At 41.7% G+C, this 23175-nt stretch overlaps 1 protein-coding gene across 4 annotated transcripts in view; it reads right to left on the reverse strand.

The window, feature by feature from the left end:
- Window positions 1–13184, reverse strand: part of AMPD3 (adenosine monophosphate deaminase 3) — a 33391-nt gene extending 20207 nt beyond the window's left edge. For 2 of the 4 annotated variants that reach the window (XM_059848834.1, XM_059848837.1), the window contains exons 1-6: window positions 12335–12492; window positions 9401–9626; window positions 6718–6913; window positions 6167–6332; window positions 3864–4083; window positions 1304–1433 (exon numbers count right to left, since the gene is read on the reverse strand). In XM_059848834.1, the coding sequence (XP_059704817.1) occupies window positions 1304–1433; window positions 3864–4083; window positions 6167–6332; window positions 6718–6913; window positions 9401–9626; window positions 12335–12356 (960 nt within the window). In that variant the 5' untranslated portion in view covers window positions 12357–12492. Of the gene's footprint in view, window positions 1–1303; window positions 1434–3863; window positions 4084–6166; window positions 6333–6717; window positions 6914–9400; window positions 9627–12334; window positions 12493–12742; window positions 12874–12986 lie in introns of those variants that run through there. The other 2 variants (XM_059848835.1, XM_059848836.1) reach the window with 2 other exon arrangements.
- Window positions 13185–23175: the final 9991 nt, after the last annotated feature.

Here is a 23175-nt window from a genome sequence, read left to right on the forward strand (position 1 = left end):
ATTGTGGTAGTCACCTGATCCACACCTCTGCCTGTCTCAGTCAGCATGTGTTTTATTATTAAAGTCTCTGTCAGCTCCTGAAGTGTTTTCTCTGAATGTGGCATGTAGCAAATGTCTTTCCAGGGTTATGCAAGAAAACTGTCAGGCTGGGAGCTGAGTCTCTGCCACGGGAGTGAATTAGCTGACAGGTCTCCCACCCATACATTTAACAGTCAGAAGGGTGAAATCCACTAGAACTTACCTGACAACTCATCTGCTTCCACCCTTGTGATGGACTCTGGGACAGCTTATTACCACAACACTAGCCAGCAAACACACTGGGCATTATAGGGAAAAGCCAGGAGGACTTTTTGATGAACTAGTGCTAACCAAAACGGAACAAGAAGGATTAGTAAACCCTGAAGTTGCAAAATAGAAGATTACCTCTTCCACTTGCATAGAGAAACAATGCAAAATGGACCCAAAGTGGTTAAAACCACCAGCAACAATTGTGAAGAAACCTCACCTATCAAAATGAAGCAGTAACTCCAGTAACTTCCTCTCCACTTCAGGAAAGGGAAGCAAATGAAGCAGTTGCTGCCAACACTGTTGCTGCCATGCTTTGAAGGGAGCACAGCTCCCTTGGGTGTGAATATGTCAGGAAATTAAATCAGCTCCTTGATTCCCTACCTGTCTCCTAATTATAGCCCAGTGTATCTCAGAGGGAGCCAAGACTACAACTCAGAGAATCTTTTTACTTAATATATCGGAGACTTTTTTTACCAGGTACTGATGGCAGCATGAACCCTCAGTTCAGTTTCTGTGGGAGGTCTTTTGACATGTATTTAAACATCTATTTTCAATATGAAACGAAATTATCATCTAAAATCTATACAGCTGTTCCTACTACAGTCTAGTAGGATGTACCTACATGAAAGCAGAAAAGTGCACTTGAATGTCTTTGAGTTCATTAAAATTAATTAAACCTCCATAAGGATATTTTTATTCATAATCCAAGTGAGCTTCATTTGCTTAACTCTGTTTCACTCTTTTAAAGCAATCTACACACAATTAAGCCCCTTTGATTCTGAATAAGTAAAACAAATTAGTTTAGCATGATCCAATTAACCCACGCACATTCAAGTTAATTTTCTTGGAGAGCTCCCATGTAGAAAAACATTAACATTCTTAAAATAACTTAATTCAGTTGAGTGGTGAGCACACACTACTTTGTGCATGTCATCCACACCTCCCATAAGAGAAGCAAAACTGCTGGAACTCCTACTAAAAACAGTGCCATGCCTTTACTCCTTCTCTCACTTACCTTTCTCACATTGTAAAAGTCTCGATGGGGATTACTCTTCAGCTCTTTAAATTCCGACATCTCGTTTAACATCTCGTGTAAGCTAAATTTAGATTCTAAAAAGTTAAGCCTCCGGTGACAATATGTTTTTCTGTAAAAGAAAACACAAAAATGAACTGTAACTTAAAACTAGTTGTATTTCAAAGTCAAAAAGAACATCAGAGTTTCCACAGTAAAAACAAAGTTGGGGTGTTTTATGAGGTCCAACACAGATCCATTCTTTTTATCCTACTGGTTAACAAATATGTAAGCAAATTTCAGACCAAAGTTATTAGTGAACTCTCACACAGAACTCTACATAACCATGTTATGTCCTTCAACTTCTCCAAGTATTCATCACTATACCTGTGCATAAACGGCAGTCCTTTTAGTAATAATGACCAAAGCATGAAACCCATAATCAATTGGATGCCAACTGCAACTCCTCTAAAATGGAATGTTCTCTCCAACAGAACAATCTTCTCATATATAACAGAAACCACTTGTCATCCAGCCTTACTCATTGTGAATGTTTTTTAAATCCTCCAAATTTATTTGCTTTTTCAATGTAACGTGAGAAGCCAAGATAAGATCCAATATGCTTTCATCTTTCATGCCTTGAGAAGATATATGTTGTGTAGAAATACTTTTTTCCAAAATAATTTCTCATGCCCTTTATAGAAAATATGCTTTTTGGTTCCTGCTTGCCTACTCAGAGCTCCATCTTCACTTTCATCTTCTGTCATGTTTCTCCATCTATTTTTAACCAATGACATGTTTTTTCTCTTCACCATCTGTCAATTTTTATTGACTCCACAATATTTTGCTAGCACTGTTAATGTAATAGCCCTCTTTTTCCTGCATTATTGTTGCCAATCTCTCCTCAATAGAACACAAATCCCATTATGGTTTTGGAAGCCTCTTTCAAACCCAGTCTCACAGAACCCAATACTAACCAAGACCTGTGTGCCCATGCAGAAAGCCTGCTAGGTCATACTGTTACCCAAAAGAGCACAAGCCTGAGGAGCAGGGGTCAGATTTCATCAGTTTACCAGCAGCAAAGATTAAAGAACTGTGGCTCCTGATCTCTGAGCAGCCCCACATGTGATGGGCATAAATGACAGGAAAGCACTTGCTGCAAACAGGTAAGCAATACCAAAAGAAGAGCTTCTGCAACAGGACTACGGGAAAGACCTTTTCTTTGGGTTGTGCACATTTATTAGAGAGTGTGGAAGACTGCAAAAGCTTACTCTGAATTACTGAAAGGAGCAGGTGACTGACCTACCTTCACCACAGTGCTGAGTGCTCTAATCTGTCCTACCACAGCCCTTCTTTCTTGGGGCTTGCTGTTACAACTGTCTAAGGCTGAAGTGCAAACTGCACAAGGGCCTTCAGACTCTTGTTCCTGGTTTTCCTCCCCATCCTTTCATCTTCTCATTGTCTGTCTGGGAATACAGCACCCTGTACCTGGAATGCATTTGCCCACTGCTCTGTAACCAAAGCCTGCTCAAGCTGGCACTGATTTGGAGCTGCCAAGTCTGGCAGAAGCACAGGAGCTGGCTCCTGAGAAAGGGCTTAGGGAATGGGCTAGGCTTCTTCTGCCACTGTCACTGCACGAGGCAGACAGACTGACAGACAGGGGAAAGAATGCACCAGGTGGGGCTAACTGGGCACAGTGTCAGTGATGATCTCTCCCAGGCAGAGGATCAGCAATGCAGTGCTGGCACACAGGGAAAATAGCTCAGAACAGTTCAGGTTCCTGCTTAGCTCCATCCTAGAGTGGATTCTTTTCCTTTCCTGGTGTTGAGGCCACAAGAGATGGTGCTGTTTCCAATCCTCAGCTAGGAAATAAACTTAAAACTGGATGTACATGCTTTCATCATGCACTAGGCAAGGACATTGCTTTGTCATGAGTGTCACTGACTGTACAATAGTTGTTACTTTTCTAGTTTTTAGAGACTTCACAGGAATTTGGTGCCTCTGGGAAATTTTGGACTTATTTTGATTGTGCATACATGGGTCAGTTTTGCAGCATATGAGCAGTTAATTAACAACTAGTACAAATCAGACTGAATATTTATGTTGCTGAGCTGATCTGTATGCTCTGCATATGCAGGGTTTCTCTTCATGCAGCCAGACCACAGCAGACATGAAGGAATTTAGGACAACTGTTCAAAACCCTCAGGTTCAGCATAGGCAAAAACAAAATTTAAAAAAAAAAGTTTAAGTCCCATGCTTCAAGAAGTTTGGGTCAGACTTGACTTGAATGGAAACAGTTGGCCAATTCCTTGATGTTTTTCTGTTAACCCCTTTTTTTGTCATGGCTGATGGTAAGAAACCAAAGAAATGAAAGGTAGCCATCGGCAACATTGTATTTTTTCTTTTTTAAGATTTTTCATTGTGCATTAATGCTTGAGAAAGGCAAAACAAAACACTGCTATAGAATGGGTATGCTGAGGAATTAAATGTCACAGAAGTGAGAAGTACTAAGCCACAGGTGAGCAGCAGCCTGAAGGGGCAGGGCAGCAAAAGAGGAACTTACGTTGGGCCATCTGCAATCAGAGCAAGAACGTGGCTCAGGTCAAGGGTGTAGGTCTGCAGGTCAGGATATGGCAAACCCCGAGGCTCATTGAGCTCCATCATCTCTTTGCTGTCATAAACAAAGGGAATGCCACCTTTCAGCTTGATAACATAATCCAAATTGTCTGGAGCATCATCCAGATTATAAGGATCTTCATTTTCTTCTGGAGGTGAATGGAAATCTGAAAACAAATTTACATTACAGTTAGAAGAACTAACTTACACAAAAGGCAAAATAATTACAAAAAGAACTTCCTGCTTCTGTAAAGCTTAATTTCTAACAGATCTCAGTATTTTCATTAAAATTACATTCAATTACTATAAAAAAAATCTGCTGTTACAACAAAGCTTTTTTCTGACAGGCTTTAGTTGCAGCCTCTCTCTAAATGAAGTACCTACCTTAATTCAAATGTTTTATGTCATTAGAGTTCTCTGAACCAATGCATACAGATTTAATACTATCCTTTATTAATGTGTGTTGGAATGAGTTTGAAAATGAGTTTGCATAAGTATTTAAATTAGGATGGTTGAAGTACAGTTGAGATTTTTGAACAATAAAATAGTTGTTGACTTCAAACCCACCTTCATTATTTTCTTTTCACCTTCTGACTCACTGTAGCAATTTTGGAAGTTCGTATTTAAGCATAGAATCAGTTGGGTTTGTTCTGTTTTGACTGGAGTTTTTTAGTTTGTGGGGTTTGTTTGTTTGTTTGCTTGTGGGGGTTTGTTTATGTGTGGTTTTCTGTGGTGAGGGTTTTGTTTGAGGTTTTTAATACTTTTTTTTTTAAATAGAATCAAGAAGCATAGCCAAAAATTGTACAACACAAACCCAGTTTATCCCTTGGCCTTCTGATCATAAATAAAATCACAAAGTACCAGAAGCACAATTGGGATCTGTTCAGTACAGTTTTGTAAAGCCTTTAAAGTTATAAAGTTTTTTCCTAAGAATCAAGTAATCACACACACTTCTAGGAGACTTAGCTAATGTGAACACTCAAACATTGTTCATAACAGGAGTGACAATCATCACCTCTTCTACAACATCTTATTAATGCAACAGCACAAAGTGTCCTGACTGCATTCATGTCAGCTGAACTTTATTCTTTGGCTCAGTCTTAGAGATTTCTTCTTTTACCTGTTCAGTTAAGCCACGACAGAAAAGCAATTACCAGTTCTTTTACTCACCTAGAGCACCTGAATGTATGTTTTAAACTGATACCATCCTTATCTCTAACATTCATAACTATTCAGCTAAAACTTGTGCTAATTAAGACATTGTGTAACAAGATTTCATTTTTTGTGTCGTAAGTTTAAAACCATAGCTGTAAGAAAGTTATTAGGTTAATAATAACTTGGAAATATCTCCCTGGCAGCTCTTCCAAAATATCTTCCCCGCCTTGAATATTCAGTATATTGTCATCTTTACACTCTTCCTGGAAAATAAACACTTGAAAACATATTTAGTCACCCTCTTTCAACCACTAAGCCAGTAATTGATTTAAAATGTCACTTCATGGCTGAAAATAAGTTGTCAGCAACATGGACACATCTACAGTGGCCCATCTGTACAGACCGAAGGTTGCTCCTCACAGCCTAATCCAGAAATGAGCAGTGCAAACAGTTTAATGCACAAGCAAAGCTTTCAAGACACAACCCACCTAAGAGACAAAAATAATTTGTGACACACATAGTGGGGGAATATGTTCAACCTAATAAGCCTTGTTGAGAGATCAGTTTATTTACCTGGGCAGAATGCCCAGCAACTATGACTCTACAGCTTCCAGTCTTGACCTGGTAAGTGTAGCCTGCCTGTGAAATTCCTGACTCAGGGCTTGCTAACTGGCATGTCTGTATCATGCTTCAATTTATGATGTAGATGAGCTCATCACCCCTTTTAGTCCCATATGCCAAGATGAGGAGGAATGACTTCACTTTAAACCACAGCCATACAGCTTTTTCCCGGGGGAGCATAAGTATGCTACTTAACATCCCATTTGCTTAGGAAATTAGGTAATCAATGAGAGTCTAGTCTTGGTTTTTAGGTTTTGACAGCTTCAAAGTTCCAAATTAGATACAGGATCTATAACTTAGGCCTGTTAGTGATTCTCCACTCAATAACAAAATAAATTACTAAGACAGTCAGAAGAGATTGTCACAAAAATACAACTTACTTTTACTACAGTATTGCATGGGTTTAATTCTGTATTTTAAAATAATGTTTGAATTTTTTGGAATGTAATTGAATATGTTAAAAAGGCTATTCACCTGGGTACACCTCATCCTCAACCTTCCATTTTTGGTCCCGCATGCTGCACAGGTACTGCGACGTGGTTCTCGGGAAGCGATGGTAGGCAAGGCGGGAGTACTTCTCTCGGATGAGGAGAGCTTTCACCAGGCTCTTGGCAGCTTGCTCATAGTCATCAACTGTAACCTGGAAGGAAAACCTAGATAAATACTGGGAAAAAAGAGCAGGTCTAGCATAGAAGTGTGTGGGGCTTGACCATAAGGATCTTGCCCAAGGAGTCAGTGACAGAAGCAGAATCCAAACACAATTCACAAAACACAGACAAATGTTTTTATCCTACCATATATTACCTATTTATTGAACAACTGATTATGTTTTGATCCAATTTATTATTAAAAAAAGTATAAAACAACCTGACCTTGACTTCTGTCTTACAAATCACTGTATTCACAAAGCAATTTAGATTTTGTTGCAGAGAGCCATCATATTGGCATTTTACACTTCATGCACATTTATGGGACCCTTTTTACACCCTCTAGATACAGAAAGTGGAAAAACAATAGTTTCTTACCCCTGCACAGTAGTCCCCACTAATTGAAACTCTCTGGAATTCTGGTACATCATATGGCACTTGGACTGGCACAAAAGCACTTGGAAGAACTGGCGTTGCAGGAGACAGGACAGGTTTGGCCGGTGGTGCTTTCCATTCCTGAGGTGGAATTTGTAATGACAAAGACTGGGATCTAATCATCTTGAAACTTTTCTTCCTAAGAATTCATGGTATAAAACATAAAATAAGCCATGGTATAAAACACTTAACACTGGAAAACCGATTACAGCAAAGAAATCACCCTCTAGGAAATCTTACTAATGAAAAATACAACAGCAAAATGCTGTTTCTTTCATACCACAGAAAAAACACTGATCAGAAAGTACTTGTGCTTTTAGCTTCTCTCTATTGACATTTCACATCATCTATACCACACACAATTGCACTTACCCTCTACGTGAGTCCAATATGCCACAGTTTATTTACAATCACTCTAAGATACCCTAAGGTTTTTGTTTCACTCCTCACAACTTCACCTTTTCCTTCTGTACAGAGACTTGCTGAAACTGATCACTGTGCTCACTGTAGTAAGGGTCAATTCTTACAGACTGACAGCATCAGAATTCGTGAAGGATCAGACAGAAACAAGTCAGTGTTACATATGGAAATTGTTGTAAGTTATCATGCTGTTACACACACTTCCCATTCTTCCCAAAACTTGCAAGACCTAAAGCTCATCTAGTTGTCAGACAAGACTAGGCAATAAAATTTCACATACAGTTATTCAGTTCAACTTGTAAGGAAAAGGAAGAGCACCTGGTTATTCCTTAGGCAGTGTTTGATGAGACTTGAGCAGAAGGCTGATGTGGTTATCAGAGTGATATCACAGCATGGCTTTGATACACAAGTCCATTCCTCCCTTCAGGTGGAACTCACATAAATTTTAAAATGCTGCCTTTTCTCATAAAAGCTGTGATAGATGTGCACTTCAGATAAACCAGCTAAAAAAGAATGCTGTGTTTTCCAGTGAAGGAATTGTAATACCTCAAGTGGAGCTTTGGAATATCTCTGAAGATGGAATTAATTTTCCTTACTCAGTTTAAATGTGCTCATATGTATTTTAAATCTTCATATAATACATAAATACTATGTTATAAACTACTTGTGATAACAATTTTTTTTGCACCATGGAAATAGTCCCTACTTTTGTAAGTTAGATACTAAAACCTTAAAATGTTAGTAAGAATCACTAACAAAGAAAAAGGAACACTGGAACATTCTCTGAAAGCTTCATATTACTTCTGTGGTATTCTTAAGAATAAGAACATGCAGTGCTGGTACAATTAACACCCAAATTTCATCCTCTAAAGTACTTGTAGCCACCTTGGAAATTAGCATCAGTTTTGAAAGGCAGTGTTTGATCAACTGAAACTGGAAACAGCACAATCTGTACTTGTGCCACTGTCCCTTCAGTCCTGCAGGACAGGGATGAACACTTGTTCTGTTCCTACATGTAAACAAAATACCTAGAATACCCCTTCCTACAGTTAAACCTGTACAAAACCTGAGTTTGTTCCTGTGAGACAAATTTTCCAAATTAAAAATGAAACACACTAGTTCAGGAGGAAATATATAGCAAACATGTTTGACTGCAAACATCTGGTTTTTCCTTCTGTGCCTGTTTATGTCTATGAACATGCCAACTGGGAAATCCACTTGCACAATTCCAAACCCAGAGTCTCAGCTTGTATCATCAGTGAGTCATACCTTAATTTAACTAAATTGACTCTTCTCCCTTCTGTTCCAGAAACATGATTCCAAGTGTTGCCCAACTGTCTTTCTGCAGCTAACCAGGTACATGTGTTTAGCTATCACTTCCAAACGCTTTCTGGCCTGCCTGCTTTTTGAAGAGTCTGTACACGTCCAACTCATTTGGTGTCAGGCTGCTGCTGAGCTCATGTGACTCCAGAAACAGCCCAGCAGTCCTGTGAAGGCAAGACACTGGAACAGGCTGACATCAGGGGAAGGCTGCCTCTCTTACAGAATAAAAAAAACACCAAAACCCAAACTCACAAATCAAAGCAAGTTTGCCTTCATTACAGCCATGGGTAAACCAAAGGTAGAATGCAATTTTTTTGTTGTAGTTTAATGTGCACTTTTGTGGCTGACAGTGGTTGGATTTTATCTCTGTGAGTAAAACTTACAAATAACCCCATTATGCCAATACCACTTTTCACCTTACCCCTTGATCTTAAATATAAATTCTTTGCTTTCATCTATTTTTGCAGAAACTAAAGGAACTATCATGCCACTGTCATTTTCTCTGTGTTAAAATTTTCTGTTTCTCTTAATGAAACTAGGAAAAGAGGGGGCAGTGTTTCTTTTTCTGACTCTTCTTACATTAAAGAGTCTCAGGGTTTTGTTCATTTCTACCCAGCTCTGCTGTTTATTAAATTTGCATGAGCAATATCTGTGCTGTTGCTGGGAACAGAGCTGAGACAACCTGACCAGTCCAAGCTCCCTGGGGCCCATCTGATACCTCCTGCCCAGGACAGAAGGACACCCCAGGGGTGGCCCTGGTGCCTGCTGCTGACCTTCCTCCTGGAGTAATAAGAGGCAGAATGCTGGTTGCCAGGTATTTCAATACTAACTCAAACTCATTTCAAAAACTATTTCCCACTAAGAAAGCAACTACAGAACAAACCTTTTAGCTGTTTCCACAGACTGCTGTTCTGCCAGCTCCTTCTGCAGCTCCCTCTCCTTGGCCTCCTTCTGCCCAATAGGGCAGTCCTCAGGCACGGTGAAGAGTGACAAGGCATCCTTGCTGTCTTCTTCTCGCAGGACTTTGGCAAACACCTTCTCTGCCAGGAGCCGCACGTGCTCGTCCACCTCGGAAATGTTCAGCTTGGGAAACTGCCGGGGCATCTCGCCTGATGGGGAGCACGGGTGAGAAAGTTAGAGCTACAGGACGAGTGAAGATGTGCAGGAGACTGGGGGCTGTTCCATGGGATGCCTATCAAAATTCAGAGCTTGGAGCAAAATCAGAAGAAAGGAGAAAGCTCTGCAGAATTTAAACTAGCATGCAGTACACAAGAACCACAGAGCAGCTCTACTTTTGGAGCCATGCTAATTGGTGCGTCAGGAACCTTGTGGGATAAACCACTTAGGAATTTTTGTGGGTATGTAGAGATTTACCAGGAGATTCCACTTACTTGCAGAGTCAGACAGATAATTATCTGTGACACAATGGATACTCAGCTGTCCTTGCACCGAACCTGGAAACCACATTCACTCAGCTGCTTGCCTTCTTCCTTGCTCAGTGACTTCGAGCCAACAGGCAAGTTAGAAAAGAAGGTTGTACATTTCCACCTCACCCCATCCCTTGCACAAATCAGAAAGACACAGAACTGCTGGGAAGTGGGATAGTTGCACAACAGGAACAAAGGTAGTATAGTTAACTCTGTGACTCTTTTTTCCATTTGTAGTAGTTCATATCACATTTTTGAATGCATGTGGGAAGCAGATAGGTCACGGACTTCCATTTCTACTTAAATATTAACATTTAAATATTACTTTTCAAAAAGAATATGTTTTACGTTTTAAAATTTTAAGTAGCTAGGCTTTCATCATAAAATATTTCCATTTTATACTAGCATCACTACTAAAATGCCATCTTTATTGTTTCTTCTGTAGCTTCCTGGCTTTACTTTTATTCCATTTTCATACAATCCAGAATGTGCATTTTAGCAGAAATGGAAGCATTCCAGAGAGGAAAAAACACAGTGCTGATAAGCTACAGACCAGCATTATTTGTTGTGTACTATAAAGCTTTCTGAATGCCTTCAGTATGATGGAGTTTATAACAAATAAGATTAAATTCTTATTACATAAGTTAAAAATAGCCGCGAACATGTCACAGCAAATGGATCCAAGCACTGCCAGAATGTGAAGTCTGGGTCCAAAACTGGCATTTCAGAATTTCTAACCATTTTTTGGTAAGAAAAATGCAAAATGTATTTTGTGAGATAGCATTCATTTAAATAACAACATACCCTGGAAGGCAGCAAGGAGTGTGGCAGTTTTTTATCTCTCCAGGCACAACTTATCAGGGCCCCCATTACAATTTTTCTGTAAGCATGCTGCAGGTTTCACATGTTGATATGTGATCCTTTTGATATGTGATCCTGTGGGTTTCAGCCTAAAAGACTCTAATTAATGTCCACCTGTTTTCACAGTTGCTTTGAGAATATTTTTGCTTTTATTCTAAAAGCAAATGTAATATGAAAAGGTGGCAAGAATTAAATTGGACCATAACACAGCAATTTAGTGTTCCGCTACATTACTTTGCATTCTTAACTTATAAGAACCCATTCACATCCCAGAAGAAAAGCATCTCTGTTTTTAAAGAGCTGTGGATCTGACTATGTTGTTTTCTGCACAGGAGAGTATTTGTTTTGCAATTAGTATTAAGTCTTTGTAAAATCGAGTATAACTACATAGGAAATTTAAAAATACATATATGTTTAGCTGAATAATTCAGTGACAATGCACTACCATATCTTAGTAGCATCCAAACTTAGGTTTGGTTTCTCAACGTCAACCACCAAGGAAGTCATGGGAGTCTGTCCCCTGACCTCAGTGAGCACAGCTGTCAGCAGCAGAGCCTGCCACACATGCAGCTGCCAGGAGCAAGAGCCTTTTGGGCCACTTCAGCCAGGGAAAAATTCCCTTTATACTTAGTCAACTACAGTAAGAGTGCTAACAATACTAGTACAATGTGAAATATAATGTTTTTTCCGCTGAGCAGAAAATGCTGAGCATTTTCATAGTTTAAATGAACTTTTTCCTAGAGAATCGTGATCAGAAACAGAAATGCAGTAAGAAACATGCTGCCTGAGAAACCACACTGTGTTTTAAATCCTTACAATAAGGTAGTGAAGAGACAGAAAGTATAAATGTAAGCCCAATCCTTCATTGACGCCGAAGTTTTTTTTCTTTCTTACAGAACCCAAGCTCGCATTCCCCACTCAAGCATAAGATGCTAAGGCACAGAACAGTTGGACATATACGTTCACTCACATCACTACTAGCTCATGGCACCGAAATGAGCCTAACAAACCAAACACAGTCATGAGGCACCTCACACAACACTTGTACGAGCTGTGCCATCCTGAATTGGAAGAGGCGTTTGTATCCAGTATCCTTCTATTGAACTGCTGTCCTTTGCCCAAGGTGAGCAACAACTAGACATTTTAATGGGATGGGGAATGGTATGAACGCCAGCCTGTAAACGCTCTTTTCCTAAATATCTCGATCTAATAGAAAGGTTGGTTGCTCTTTAGGTCTGCACCTTTGCAGAAGAAAAGAAAGCTTGAAACATGCTGCAGTGAAAACATATTAATAGATGGAATGATTACTTAAAAAGCAGTTATCGATCAGGCATTTAACGGCCTTGAATCTATACCAAGCACATGCCAGAGCCGCCTCCGAGCCCCGCGGATGCCCCGCGGGCAGCGCCGCATCCCAGCGCCGCGAGCAGGTGCGGCCGGGCCCGCGGGCGCTGCGGCCGCAGGAGCCCCGCACGGCTCCGGCCCAAGGTCACCGCCAGCGCCCCGGGCCAGCCCGGCGCGGCACTTACCGAGCGCCCCGGGGAGAGCCATGCCGGGGTAGGGCCGGGCCGCCGCCGGCCGGAGAGACGCTGCCCGGAGCCGCCGGCGGAGGAGGCGGCGGGGGGAGGAGCCGCTCCGCCAGCCGCCGCCGCCGCTCCCCGCTGCCGCATCCACCCGCGGGCCGCCCGGTACCGCAGTGCCGCGCCGCCCGTGCCCGGCCCTTTATGGCCCGCGGGCGGAGGAGCCCGCTCGCCGCGCCCCCGGCCCCGCCGGGCCGCCCGGCTGCCCCCGGGGCGGCCGCATCGCGGCCGGGGCGGCTCCGCGGCGGGCGGGGGGCGCAGCCCGCGGGGCGGGGGGGCTGCGCCGGCCTGTCCTGGCCCGGCCGGGCCCCGCCCCGGCGCGGGGGGCGAGCGGCGGGCGGGGCGCCCTGTCCGTACCTCTGTGAGGGCCGGCGCTGTCGCTCCGGGGCCGCGGCGCTGCCGGCGCCGGCTGCACCTGTGGCGGGGCACGGGCGGCGCCTCTCCCGCGGGGCCGCGGCCTCAGCGGCAGCCGGAGCAGCGGGGAAAGTGTGGCCCCTTCCCCTTCCCCTTCGGCGGCTTGAAGGCAGAAGCCGCGCTGTCACATGGCCCCCGGCCGGCGCGGCAGGCAGGCAGGGAAGGAGGGGCAGGCGCCCAGCCCCACCTGGATTCGCCTCAGCGGTGCCGCCTTCCCGAGCGCCTGTTTCAAAACTCCTCGAAAAGCGCTTTAACGTAGAAAACTTGGGTTCGAGACCAGAAAGTCGTGAGGCCAGTGCAGAATGACAGCCGGTAAGTGTGCTGGCGATGTGTCCCAATCAGAAGTGTTTTCAACAGCGTCTGCCCTTCAATGTAGCAACGCGGTCCAGGTGCTCGTCTATATTAAAAAATAAACAAACAAAACCCCAAGAAATTTTCCGGGTACACAGGCCAAAGCAAATAACTGAAGCTTAAACCCAGCGTGACTCAGCAGGAATGAGGATATTAACATGTAAAATAATTTGACCTTATTTTGAGAGATTCTGGGCCCTGAAGCTGAAAGTTCTAGGGATGTTTTTTGTGAGTTTGGGTTACAATACTTGGAGAATAACCTGAACACATTTAGATATAAAAGTATCTTTACGATGCAAGGAAGCACTGGGAATGCAGTGAGTGAAGGTAGTTGGTGTAAAAAGACAAGCAGAGTTAAAGGTAGATGTCCCAAAATTGAGGGATCAGGTAGTTCTGTGTCCCCCCAGCTTGATAGGCATAGAAATGCTCCATCCATAAACCTCAGGATTTTGGCTTCAGAAACTCCTTTACTTCACACAGCTAGTGAAGAAATGAAGTGAAAAGAAAGGAGTTTTCCATCTGAAAAGCCTGAGTTGCAAAGAAGAGCAGATATTTTGATTCTTAGACAAGTGGTGGCACATTCACTCTCATGTGGTCATAAAAAAGGCTAAGAATTATGGCCACAGCTGTTGTACGAGACACGTAGCAATCCAAAGCAATTCAAAAATGAGTCAGCCGTAATAATAAATATTTTAAAACAATATTAATGCTACAAAAATATTTGTTTCTCAGCATGGAAAAAGGGCTTATGCTGCGTGTACGTGCTTTTCCCACAATAACTCTGGATGTCTTCATCAGCTGCTGCTGGCAACACCCTGACAAAATATCTGTTACCCAGAACCACATACTGTAAGTGTCTGCACCTGTGACTCACAGCTGCCCTGCCCATTTGAGATGTGAGTAAAGCACACCTGTCGCTGCTGGCCATTCAATACACCCCTCGATTCCTGATCTGTTAGTTCTGCTTCCTTCCTTTTTCTCAGCCAGCTGCCTGAACTTGCTCAAACTTGCTCAACCTGCTATCAGGGCAGTTTGTCTGGAAGGTTAAGCTTGGTGTCTATCATATCATTATTGTGCCCTGCCTGCTGGATTCAGGTGTCCCACAGCCTTTTGTTTTCTGTCCTCAGCTTGGCACATCAGTCTTGCCTCTGCACTTGATTTAATCTCTTCTGTGGGATGCAAGAGCTTGGCAGAGTTCCCTCTCGTGCTGACTTGGTGCCAACCGCAGTGAAAAAATAACGGTTTGGGAGATAACTGTTTCTCAGCTTTCTTACACACAAACAGGCAGCTCCATGTGCCCCCAGCGAAGAGAGAGAACGTTGAAGTGTGAGCTCACATGTTAGCAAAGCCAGAGAATTCAAACAGAAAGGAGAACTTTAAATGCATTAGCAAAGAAAAGGCTTCTATGAGTGCTGAAGTACAAGTCCCTAAGTGTATAGGACACAGGGCACTTGTTGTAGGTGACCATGAGTATTTAAATGAGCTTTCTTTTTGTAACAAGTTGGAAAACTTCAAAAGCAAACTGAGATCATAGCTGAGTAAATGCATCTACAGTAATTGAGGCATTAAGAAAATACTATTGCAAGATCTGTATTAAGAGCAGGGTGGATTGTAAGGATAGGGTAATGGTAACAAATTAACAAGAAAATACTTCAAGTCCTCTTACATTTTGCAGCAGCAGTTATGATGGTCAGTTACCTAAGAGCAAGCATTTGACTGGTGGGTCTAGTTTCCTGTCCAGTCTCTGCTCTCCTAATGAACAGTTCACATGCACCCTTGGGGAATGGCAGTAACACTGAGCTGACCATGAAATAGAATCTTTTCAACACAGATGTGGTTGTTCTCTTCCATTGGCACCTACAAAACATCAACACTAAACCTTAGAACACCTCAGTGGTGCCAGTCAGCACCTTGTCTGCCCCATGAGGAGCTTGTGTGCCAGCCCTTTTTGTAGGTAGGTTGTACTTTTACACACCACATGCTGAAAGTAGTGCAAGTGTCTCCAGAGTTATTTTAAATGTTGGGATTCCCACTGTAAAATGTCAGTGCTTTCTGAAACCACCTGGGTGTTGGATCACTTCTGTTGTGCAGCAAGCACTGGTTCTCTCAGGGAAATTTTGCACTTTGTAAAAATGTGTTTATTTGAATCTTTTTAATCTTCCTATAAAACAAAAAGTTATCCACTTCTTTTTAGCAAGTAACAGCTGATCACATTTATTTATATATTTTTTTAATATGTATTTCTATTATGTCTTAAACTTACTTTAAGTCTTACTTTAGAGACTTTTTTGGTGACAGAAATGATTATTTCATTACACTCATGATTATTTCAGTGCACATGGTATTATCTCTTCTGCAGTCTGTCTATTTTAACGAGAGGAAATGCAGTAAAAGTTTTAAATGTCAACATTTACAGAGGAATGGAACAAAATAATAAACTTCCCCTAAATTTATATCTGTATTATTAACGTTTATTTTTAGAAACACACAAATCTTGTCTGGGAGATGATTACTGCTGGAATGCATATTCATCAAAATGGTCTCTCATTTTCACTTGTAATTGTTTCAGCTGTTGTAAGAGACTGCTTTCATTTGAGCAGTGCCTTAAAAGCTAAAGGAGTTTGAATTATTTTGTAAATAGATTCATACAACTGCCTGTGGTATTGATAACAACAAAACAACTAATGGATCAAATGAAATATTTCACTCTATTAAAGTACCCATTAGTGGCACCCAAGCAGTATTAGATCTAGTACTTGCTTTTCTGATCTTTGATCAGTTCAGTTAATGATATGCTTGGCACACATGCATTTACTTACTGAAGACTTTCTGATATTCCAACAAATATAACGAAAAATAACTCTCACAGTTAAATGAAGTTATCTCCAAAAGCGAGAGGGGAGATTTTTGCCAAATGTGAAATGCAGTTGAATTGTGTTATCAAATACTCTTCACTGTAAAGGAAGAATGATTCCTTTTTTAAACCAAATAATATAGAAAATTGTACTAATTCATAAATGGAGACAATTGTTCTACTGAATGATACAAAGCCAATCACATCTGTCAGTTTTATAAAGCCAATAAATCAAAAAGCATCATATTTCTTATCCACTGCTTTTCAAAAAGCCTGCAGAAATTAACTGGGCATATGAGTATTCAGTCCTGTAATTGAATTATAGCAGCTAAGAACTCTTGGTACAGATGATTTGGTTTGGTCTTTCTCTGTATTGAGTTAAGGAGGTATTTGTAAATCTAGAAGTCTGGTTCCTATTCTAAAAAAACCAACGAATTTCACGTGTTTTGGAGATTGTTCAAGGCCATTCCAGAAGGTGGGATGTGAGATGAGAACTAAGAGGAGAAATTTTGATTAGACCAAGCTTTTCCATGAACTCTGTCTTCAGTAGTTGGAATGTGTACATACAAGATACCACTAGGCTTATATAAAATGCAAAATGTTTTTTAAATGACTTGTGCTGACATTAGAACTGAGATTTCTAGGTGTGGAACCCACTTCCTGGGGGGTTTTCAGCCAAGTGACATTCTCCCTTCTGAAAGGATATCTGTGAGTATAATTGTCCTGTAGTATATTTTTATAAGATAAAACACACAGAGTATGCAAACATAAACCCATTTGTTGAAAACCAGAAGTGGAAGTGAGAACCACAGAAATTGCAAAAGGATGTGACTGTTCAGCCACTGCCTTAAAAATAAACTGGGAAAGTACCCATACAGTCCTAATAATTAGAGTGTGAAGCAACATAAAAGAAGTTTTCTGTCAGTTTATAAATAGAATACACTGTAATACTTTGTTTCACAAGAAAGGTTTACAAGCAAGATGGGACTCTGGTGTGTTTGGAATTGTAAGTCATCATGTGGATGGTTGGAAAGATTTCTTTCCAGCCACTTGGCAAATTCTTTGCTGGCATCTGCTAGCTGCCTTTGGCACAACAGCCATGTAAAATGCTGGTTTAGAACCAGTTTGTCTCAAACCTGCTTAGCTTGGACTTTGCAAGTAGCTACCCCAGATGGAAGACTGCCTTTCTCTGACTTTATGCATAATTTATCTGAAATTCTGGAACTGTTCAAATAAGGAGAGATCTGAATGCAGCAGGCAAACCTGTACGTGTAGCTGAGTGACCTTAAATCTGGTTTATAAACCAGAATTTTCTGAAAGTTACATTTCAAATCTGTTACGGGCAACGTAGTAGAAAGAGTTTTTAAGCACAACTCTGCTGTACTATGCCTTTTTACTCGACTTTGTTTTAAGAGGAATTTTATTTGCTCATAATGTACGTAAAATAAAATATTCAGCAAGCAACAATCTAATAAATTCGGCACTGCCAGTGCATGATAAATAATAAAACAGTGTAATTACAGCTCACAGAGGAGCACTCTGTGGTCTGTTTTGGAGACCCCTAAAACAAAAAATGTTCTAAATTAGTGATTTCTGCAAAAATCAGTACAGAAATCTAACCTGTATGTTTAGAATTAGTTTACATGTTGTGTTTGTAGGGAAATGCAAATAGTTAAGTGTTACTCAGTTCTGCATTTGTATTATTATTGGCCATCAAGTTTTCTGTAGTCATTTGTGATAAGGGTTTGCATCTGGGTTCTTTGGCCCTCACATCAGAAGTTTCCTTCCCAAGGGACAGGTATCTGTGGGATACAGATGGAGCATGTAACTGCCCAGGAACCGGGAAATGCAAGATAAGGTTTAAACATGACTTTACACAAAGGTCACGTATCCTTAAATAAACCCTGGGCTAAGTGTTGTTGAACTTTTATACTTAAATTAACTCCAGGCTAGGTGTTGCTGAACTGCAGCTTTCCCTGTCCCCAAATTATCCCCCATCTTCTCTTTGTTTCACAAGGGTATTTTCCAAGTCTCTCCTTTCACAAGTGTCAGTGAAAGTCTGCAACCTCCAACCCGAATTGATTTATACATGGGGATTCCTAGTGACCATTTACAGCCCAAATAAACTTTCTCTGTGTTCCTTGCCTGGTGGTAAGTAAGCAGAGTTGGCAAAAAGTCCAACAGAGAATTTTCTCATTCTCCTGTAGAAACTTAAACTTTCACTGGGAGTGGGAATTGTGTTGTTATTTTTATCCAATCTGCCTGTGTAAAATGGCTGTGGGCAGGCCTGTGATGTCTTTATGTTTTCACTGTTTGGATGGTCAGATGTTGGAATGGGCTGTCCAGGGAGGTGGTGGAATCACCTGGAGGTCTTCCAGGTGTGTCTGGGTCTGGGTGATGTGGCTGTGTGGCTTAGGAGTTACAGGGCAGTGCTGGCATCATGAGGGACTGGATGGTCCTGAAGGTCTCTTCCAAACTAGATGCTTCCAAGATTCTTTATGAAAAACTGCTTCACAACCTCCACTTTCCATAAACCCCGCCTAAACTATCAGCTATGGGAATCTGCGGTCGGTTGCATCTCCCATCTTTTTTATTTCTTTTCCTTTGGGCAGAAGCAGCGCATTTCCTTTGCGCTGGGGCGGGCAGTGCCGCTCGGCTCGGCTCGGCTCGGCTCGGCTCTGCTCCGCCGGTGCCGCCGCTGCCGCTCTCCCCGCTCGGGGGCCGGGGCCGGGGTTATGTAAAGAGCCGAGTTACGCAAGGAATGCAGATTTTCCCTTACGTAACAGCCCGCCCCTGTCGGAGCCTTCCCTGTTCGTGCCGGCGCTGCCTATACATTAGCGGAGGGAGGAGCGGCGCTGGCGGGCTTGGAGCATCTCGGGCTCCGTCCACCCCGACCTCTTCCCTGCCATGGCTCTCTCCACTCGCGTGTCGTCAAAGTCCCGCCTCTTCCTTAACCTGCAGGACATTTCCTTCCATTAAAACAAACAGCACACGCACCTAAGTCGTATTTGTGCCCTTTCCTGAGTCTAGGAAAGACTTTATTAATTCCCAGGTATTACACGGAGCGAAGTTAATCCAGTGTGGGCAAAGGGAAGTTAAAAAGTTCTGTGTACCTCGAGCTCTATGTTTCAGCTGCAGCCACAATTGAAGGACCTGATTCCAATGCCTGTGTCCAAAGACAGATTTCCAGGTCACTTCAGTGCCAACAGGGCTAGAAAAAAGAGCTCCATAGCTCAGAACTCTGTCTTTAGCAGATATGAAAGAAGATTGCAGGGATGCTGGGGCCTGTTGCTGTTTGCTTGTCCCCTCATGTGTAGGCAGAGCACCATCAGGTGGGATCATCACTTGGGATGCTTTCATGGAGCAGTAGATGCTGTCAGGGCTTCTGTGCTTGATGCCTTACTCAGCTCCCTCTAAAGTGATTTCTGATCCTGCAGCTTTGCACAACTTTCCTTTCAGATTTAGTCACCCTGCAAAGTTGGGGTGGGTGGTTTCCTCAGGGTTTTTTTTTTGGTTGGTTGGGTTTATGTTACTTTCAGGGTTTTTCCCCCTTTTCCTTGTCCTTGTTTCTCCATGGAAAGGCCTTGAAATTCATGGACACCTTGAAGGATTGGTGTAAAGGAGTGCTCTGCTCAGGGCTTTGTTCTACTTGGACATTTTTGACCTTCATACCCCTTTCCTTTTTCATGTGTTCCTAACGCCCAGGGTCTGTGGGGAGGGTCTCTGTACGTAACAAACTCTTTGCTGGAACATGTAGAGGAAAAGAAGGGATTTCCACAGGGAGCAGCTCCAGCATGGACAAATCTCTTGGAGTGTCAGGCAGCAGTAGAGGCTGGAGCAGATGGCAGAAGGTGGGGAATGGAAGGTGACCTGCTGGATTAGTCAGTGCTTGAGTGGCTTATTCCTATCATCTCCTGTACAATTAGCTGATAGCAGGGCAACAGCCAGGCTTCTCAAATCTAGACTAAAGTGGAAGAAAAGAAGAGGTGTTGAACTCAATGCCTGCCTTCCCTAATATTTAATTTCTGAGTTTCAACAACCTTTTGTTTAAAAAAACAGAAATATCAGAGGAATTTAGAACTTAAATGAGTACATAATCAAAAAATACAAAAATACACCATCATGTTGGCATTTCTTCAACTTTGTTTTTTTCAGATCAATTTAGTTTTTCTTCAAAACTCATAGGAATGAAGTAAAAATTTTAAAGTTATATGTGCTACCCCAAAACAATGGGAAAAGGTAAATTTGCTGTATGGAAACATTCATTTAGTAATCTGGTACTGAAACTGGATATTTGCTAAGAGAGCAGGAGTAAACTTCACCATCCCTCAAGATAGCTTGTCAGCATTTTGCAGTGCAGCAGGAAGGAGTGGGTGCTGCCATGACTTTTCCTTGTGCCAGTGTGACACAGATAGGTGCAAAAGGTTGGAAGGGCATATCAACAGCTTAAAACCATTTTTGCCAACTTTCTCCATGCAAGGGGCCAGAACCCTTTGTTTTCCATCCTTAGGCACCTGCAGGCATCCTGCAGACAAAATTAGCTGTGAAAATTCAGTATAATACAGGGGAGAAACTGAAAGCCTTTTTGCCTCTTGTACTGGCTATCAGTTCCACATTGCTCAAAGGATGAAGACAATTATTTTTTTCTTATTTCTTTTCTTTTTTTTAGTGGTATCTGTGGCTGTCAATGGAACACACTCTGAGTGGTATTTACTTTTCAAAACTCTGTGCAAGCTTGGGCAATGCTGCATTTAAAAAGCCAATGGAGCCATCTAGCGTTTAAAAATTACAGTTCCATGGTGTTTGGACTTGTGTGTGCAAGACTACAGGGACAATCTTCGTGGTCAGAGAGGGAAAACAACTCATAATATTTCATATTAATCCCTGACAGCCCTTGATTCTCACAAAATGTGCAGTTATGGGTGCCAGAATTGACAGTGTTAAACTGCATGTGGTAATTTCCATTACTTCACTTGAGACACCCAAGTCTAGACAAAGAGGTTTTCTTATATTTATGCTCAGCCACTTTCATAGATCATCATTTTCTGTTATATTTTTTCATTTCTGCTAGTCATTTAGACCCTTCCAATACCCGTGCTGCTCCCTTGCCTGCTGTTTCAGGGCATAGACACAAGACACAATCACACAGCTCACATTTTGCATTGATTTTTTTCCTCCTAATTTCTTGTGCTGAGCTCAGATATAATTGCTCAACGTTTGTCATCTGCAGTCCTTTCCCCCATTACATATTCACATGGTCATTTTCTGCATTTGTGGATAAATTCTAGAGACAAAGAAACACAATTTTTACAGTTACTGTTTAAATAATTGCCCTGGCTTTATTCTCCTAATCTAACCTAGGAAGGTGATTGCAGATCAACTACTCAACAAAAAGGCAAAAGAGAATTTTGCTGCCCTGTGGAGCAAAAAATGGCATCAAAGCAGAGACTGAGCCAACCTACCAGCTTCTGCTGGTGTGGCAGATTTACGACAGAGGACAGGAGGTGTCACACCAGGGAGAGCCACTGATGTTTCTGAGCCAAACCTTCCTGGGTCCATGACAGAAGCCAGTGTCCTATAATAATTTTTTTTTGTTTTTTCTTTTTTATTCCTGTCCAAGTCTAGTCTAATCATGCAGATTTGGTAGATATAATGCAGGGATTAATTTAAATCCTAATGTCCATTTAGCAACATAAAATATGTATAATTCAAAGGTAGGGCTGACTTTGGCCATGGGAGCTGACCTGACCTATCTTTGGATGTTTAAAAGATAGTGGCTAAATTTAAGCTGGTGTTCTAAGATTCTTTATAGTCTCTAAGAGGAAGCAAAAAAGGATTTATTCAGACCTCCACATAGGTGCCTAAGAATTCTGGAGCCAATCCCACGTGGCCAGCAGTAACTACTGAAAATCAGCTGCTTACCAGGAATCTCAGAGTGAGTCAGAGTTATCACAGTTCATTTTGGAAGCTACTTCTGGATGGCCATCTTAGGGAGGAGAGGCATGATTCTAAGAATCACTTAACAGATGGATTCCTTTTGGTGGTTGCCCACTGTGGTCAGGAAAGGAAACTGAGTCTTGTGCTTTATAAACCTCTTTTGGTTATTATTGGTGGTTCTTCTGTCCACTATACATTTTAAGTTTTTAAAAACAGTGTTTCTTCACTGATAATTTTGCCAAAAAGTCAAAATTAAGGCCCTGGTAATACCACAGTGTACTACTGCTGTATTGTATTTACTGAACCCCTTCAAAGGGACTATCATATTATCACTGTGACCTCAAAAAAATGTTAGTCTTGTTTAATCATTAGAACAAAGAGCTGGAGGCCAGAAAGTTCATAATATCACAGTTAGGGACAGAGGAGAGCCAACAGTGTGGTTTACAGGAAGGAGACCAGAAAAGACCTGTCTGAGTCAGTGGAGTGTTTCCATTTTCCCCAGCTGATGTAGTGCACAAACCCATGATATATCCAGTTTCTCCAGACTTTCAGTTTACACTAGAGCAGGTCCTGTGCCAAGCTGTCCTGCTTACAAAGCTTCTGTCTACACAAGGAAATCAACTGATAGAGCTCTCATGGCATAAACTGAGCTTTTCTAAAAGTTGTAACTAGTTAGTTTAGAGCAACTATTGTGGAATAACTTATGCTACAGTGGTTACACCCATCACCTTCCCTGGAGAGAAGAAAATCCATTACAATATTCTAAATATGAACTCATTGTACACTTTTGCAGCATTTTCTTCAGGGCTCTACAAACAGGCAACTTGAAATAACATTCTGAATGACATTAGTTATCTTTGAACAGTTAACCCTAAAAGCCAATTACATGACTTGGAATGCTTAGCAAAACTTTGATTGGAGGCAATTAGATTTAGGAATGAGAAGAAAGAGAAATTATCAGAGGGAGGAACACTCCAAAGGAAAGGGAATGAATTGCATCAGGAGGAAAACTGCAAAGGAGAAAATCAAAGTGCAGAATTAACAGTCAAGATGGGAATGTTTCCTCAGATGAGAAATGATGATGGTTGTAAGCCTGGGTGAGCTACAGCAGTACAAAAGGATTAGATATCCTCTAGGACTGAATGCCTGTAGCCCACTGATATCAGTGTGCACCTTGCTGGTTTAAGTGCATCACAGACTCCTCAATTCAGGCCAGCAGTCTTTAAACATGGAA

The sequence above is a fragment of the Haemorhous mexicanus genome, chromosome 6 (assembly GCF_027477595.1).
Source record: "Haemorhous mexicanus isolate bHaeMex1 chromosome 6, bHaeMex1.pri, whole genome shotgun sequence".
Taxonomy (NCBI): domain Eukaryota; kingdom Metazoa; phylum Chordata; class Aves; order Passeriformes; family Fringillidae; genus Haemorhous; species Haemorhous mexicanus.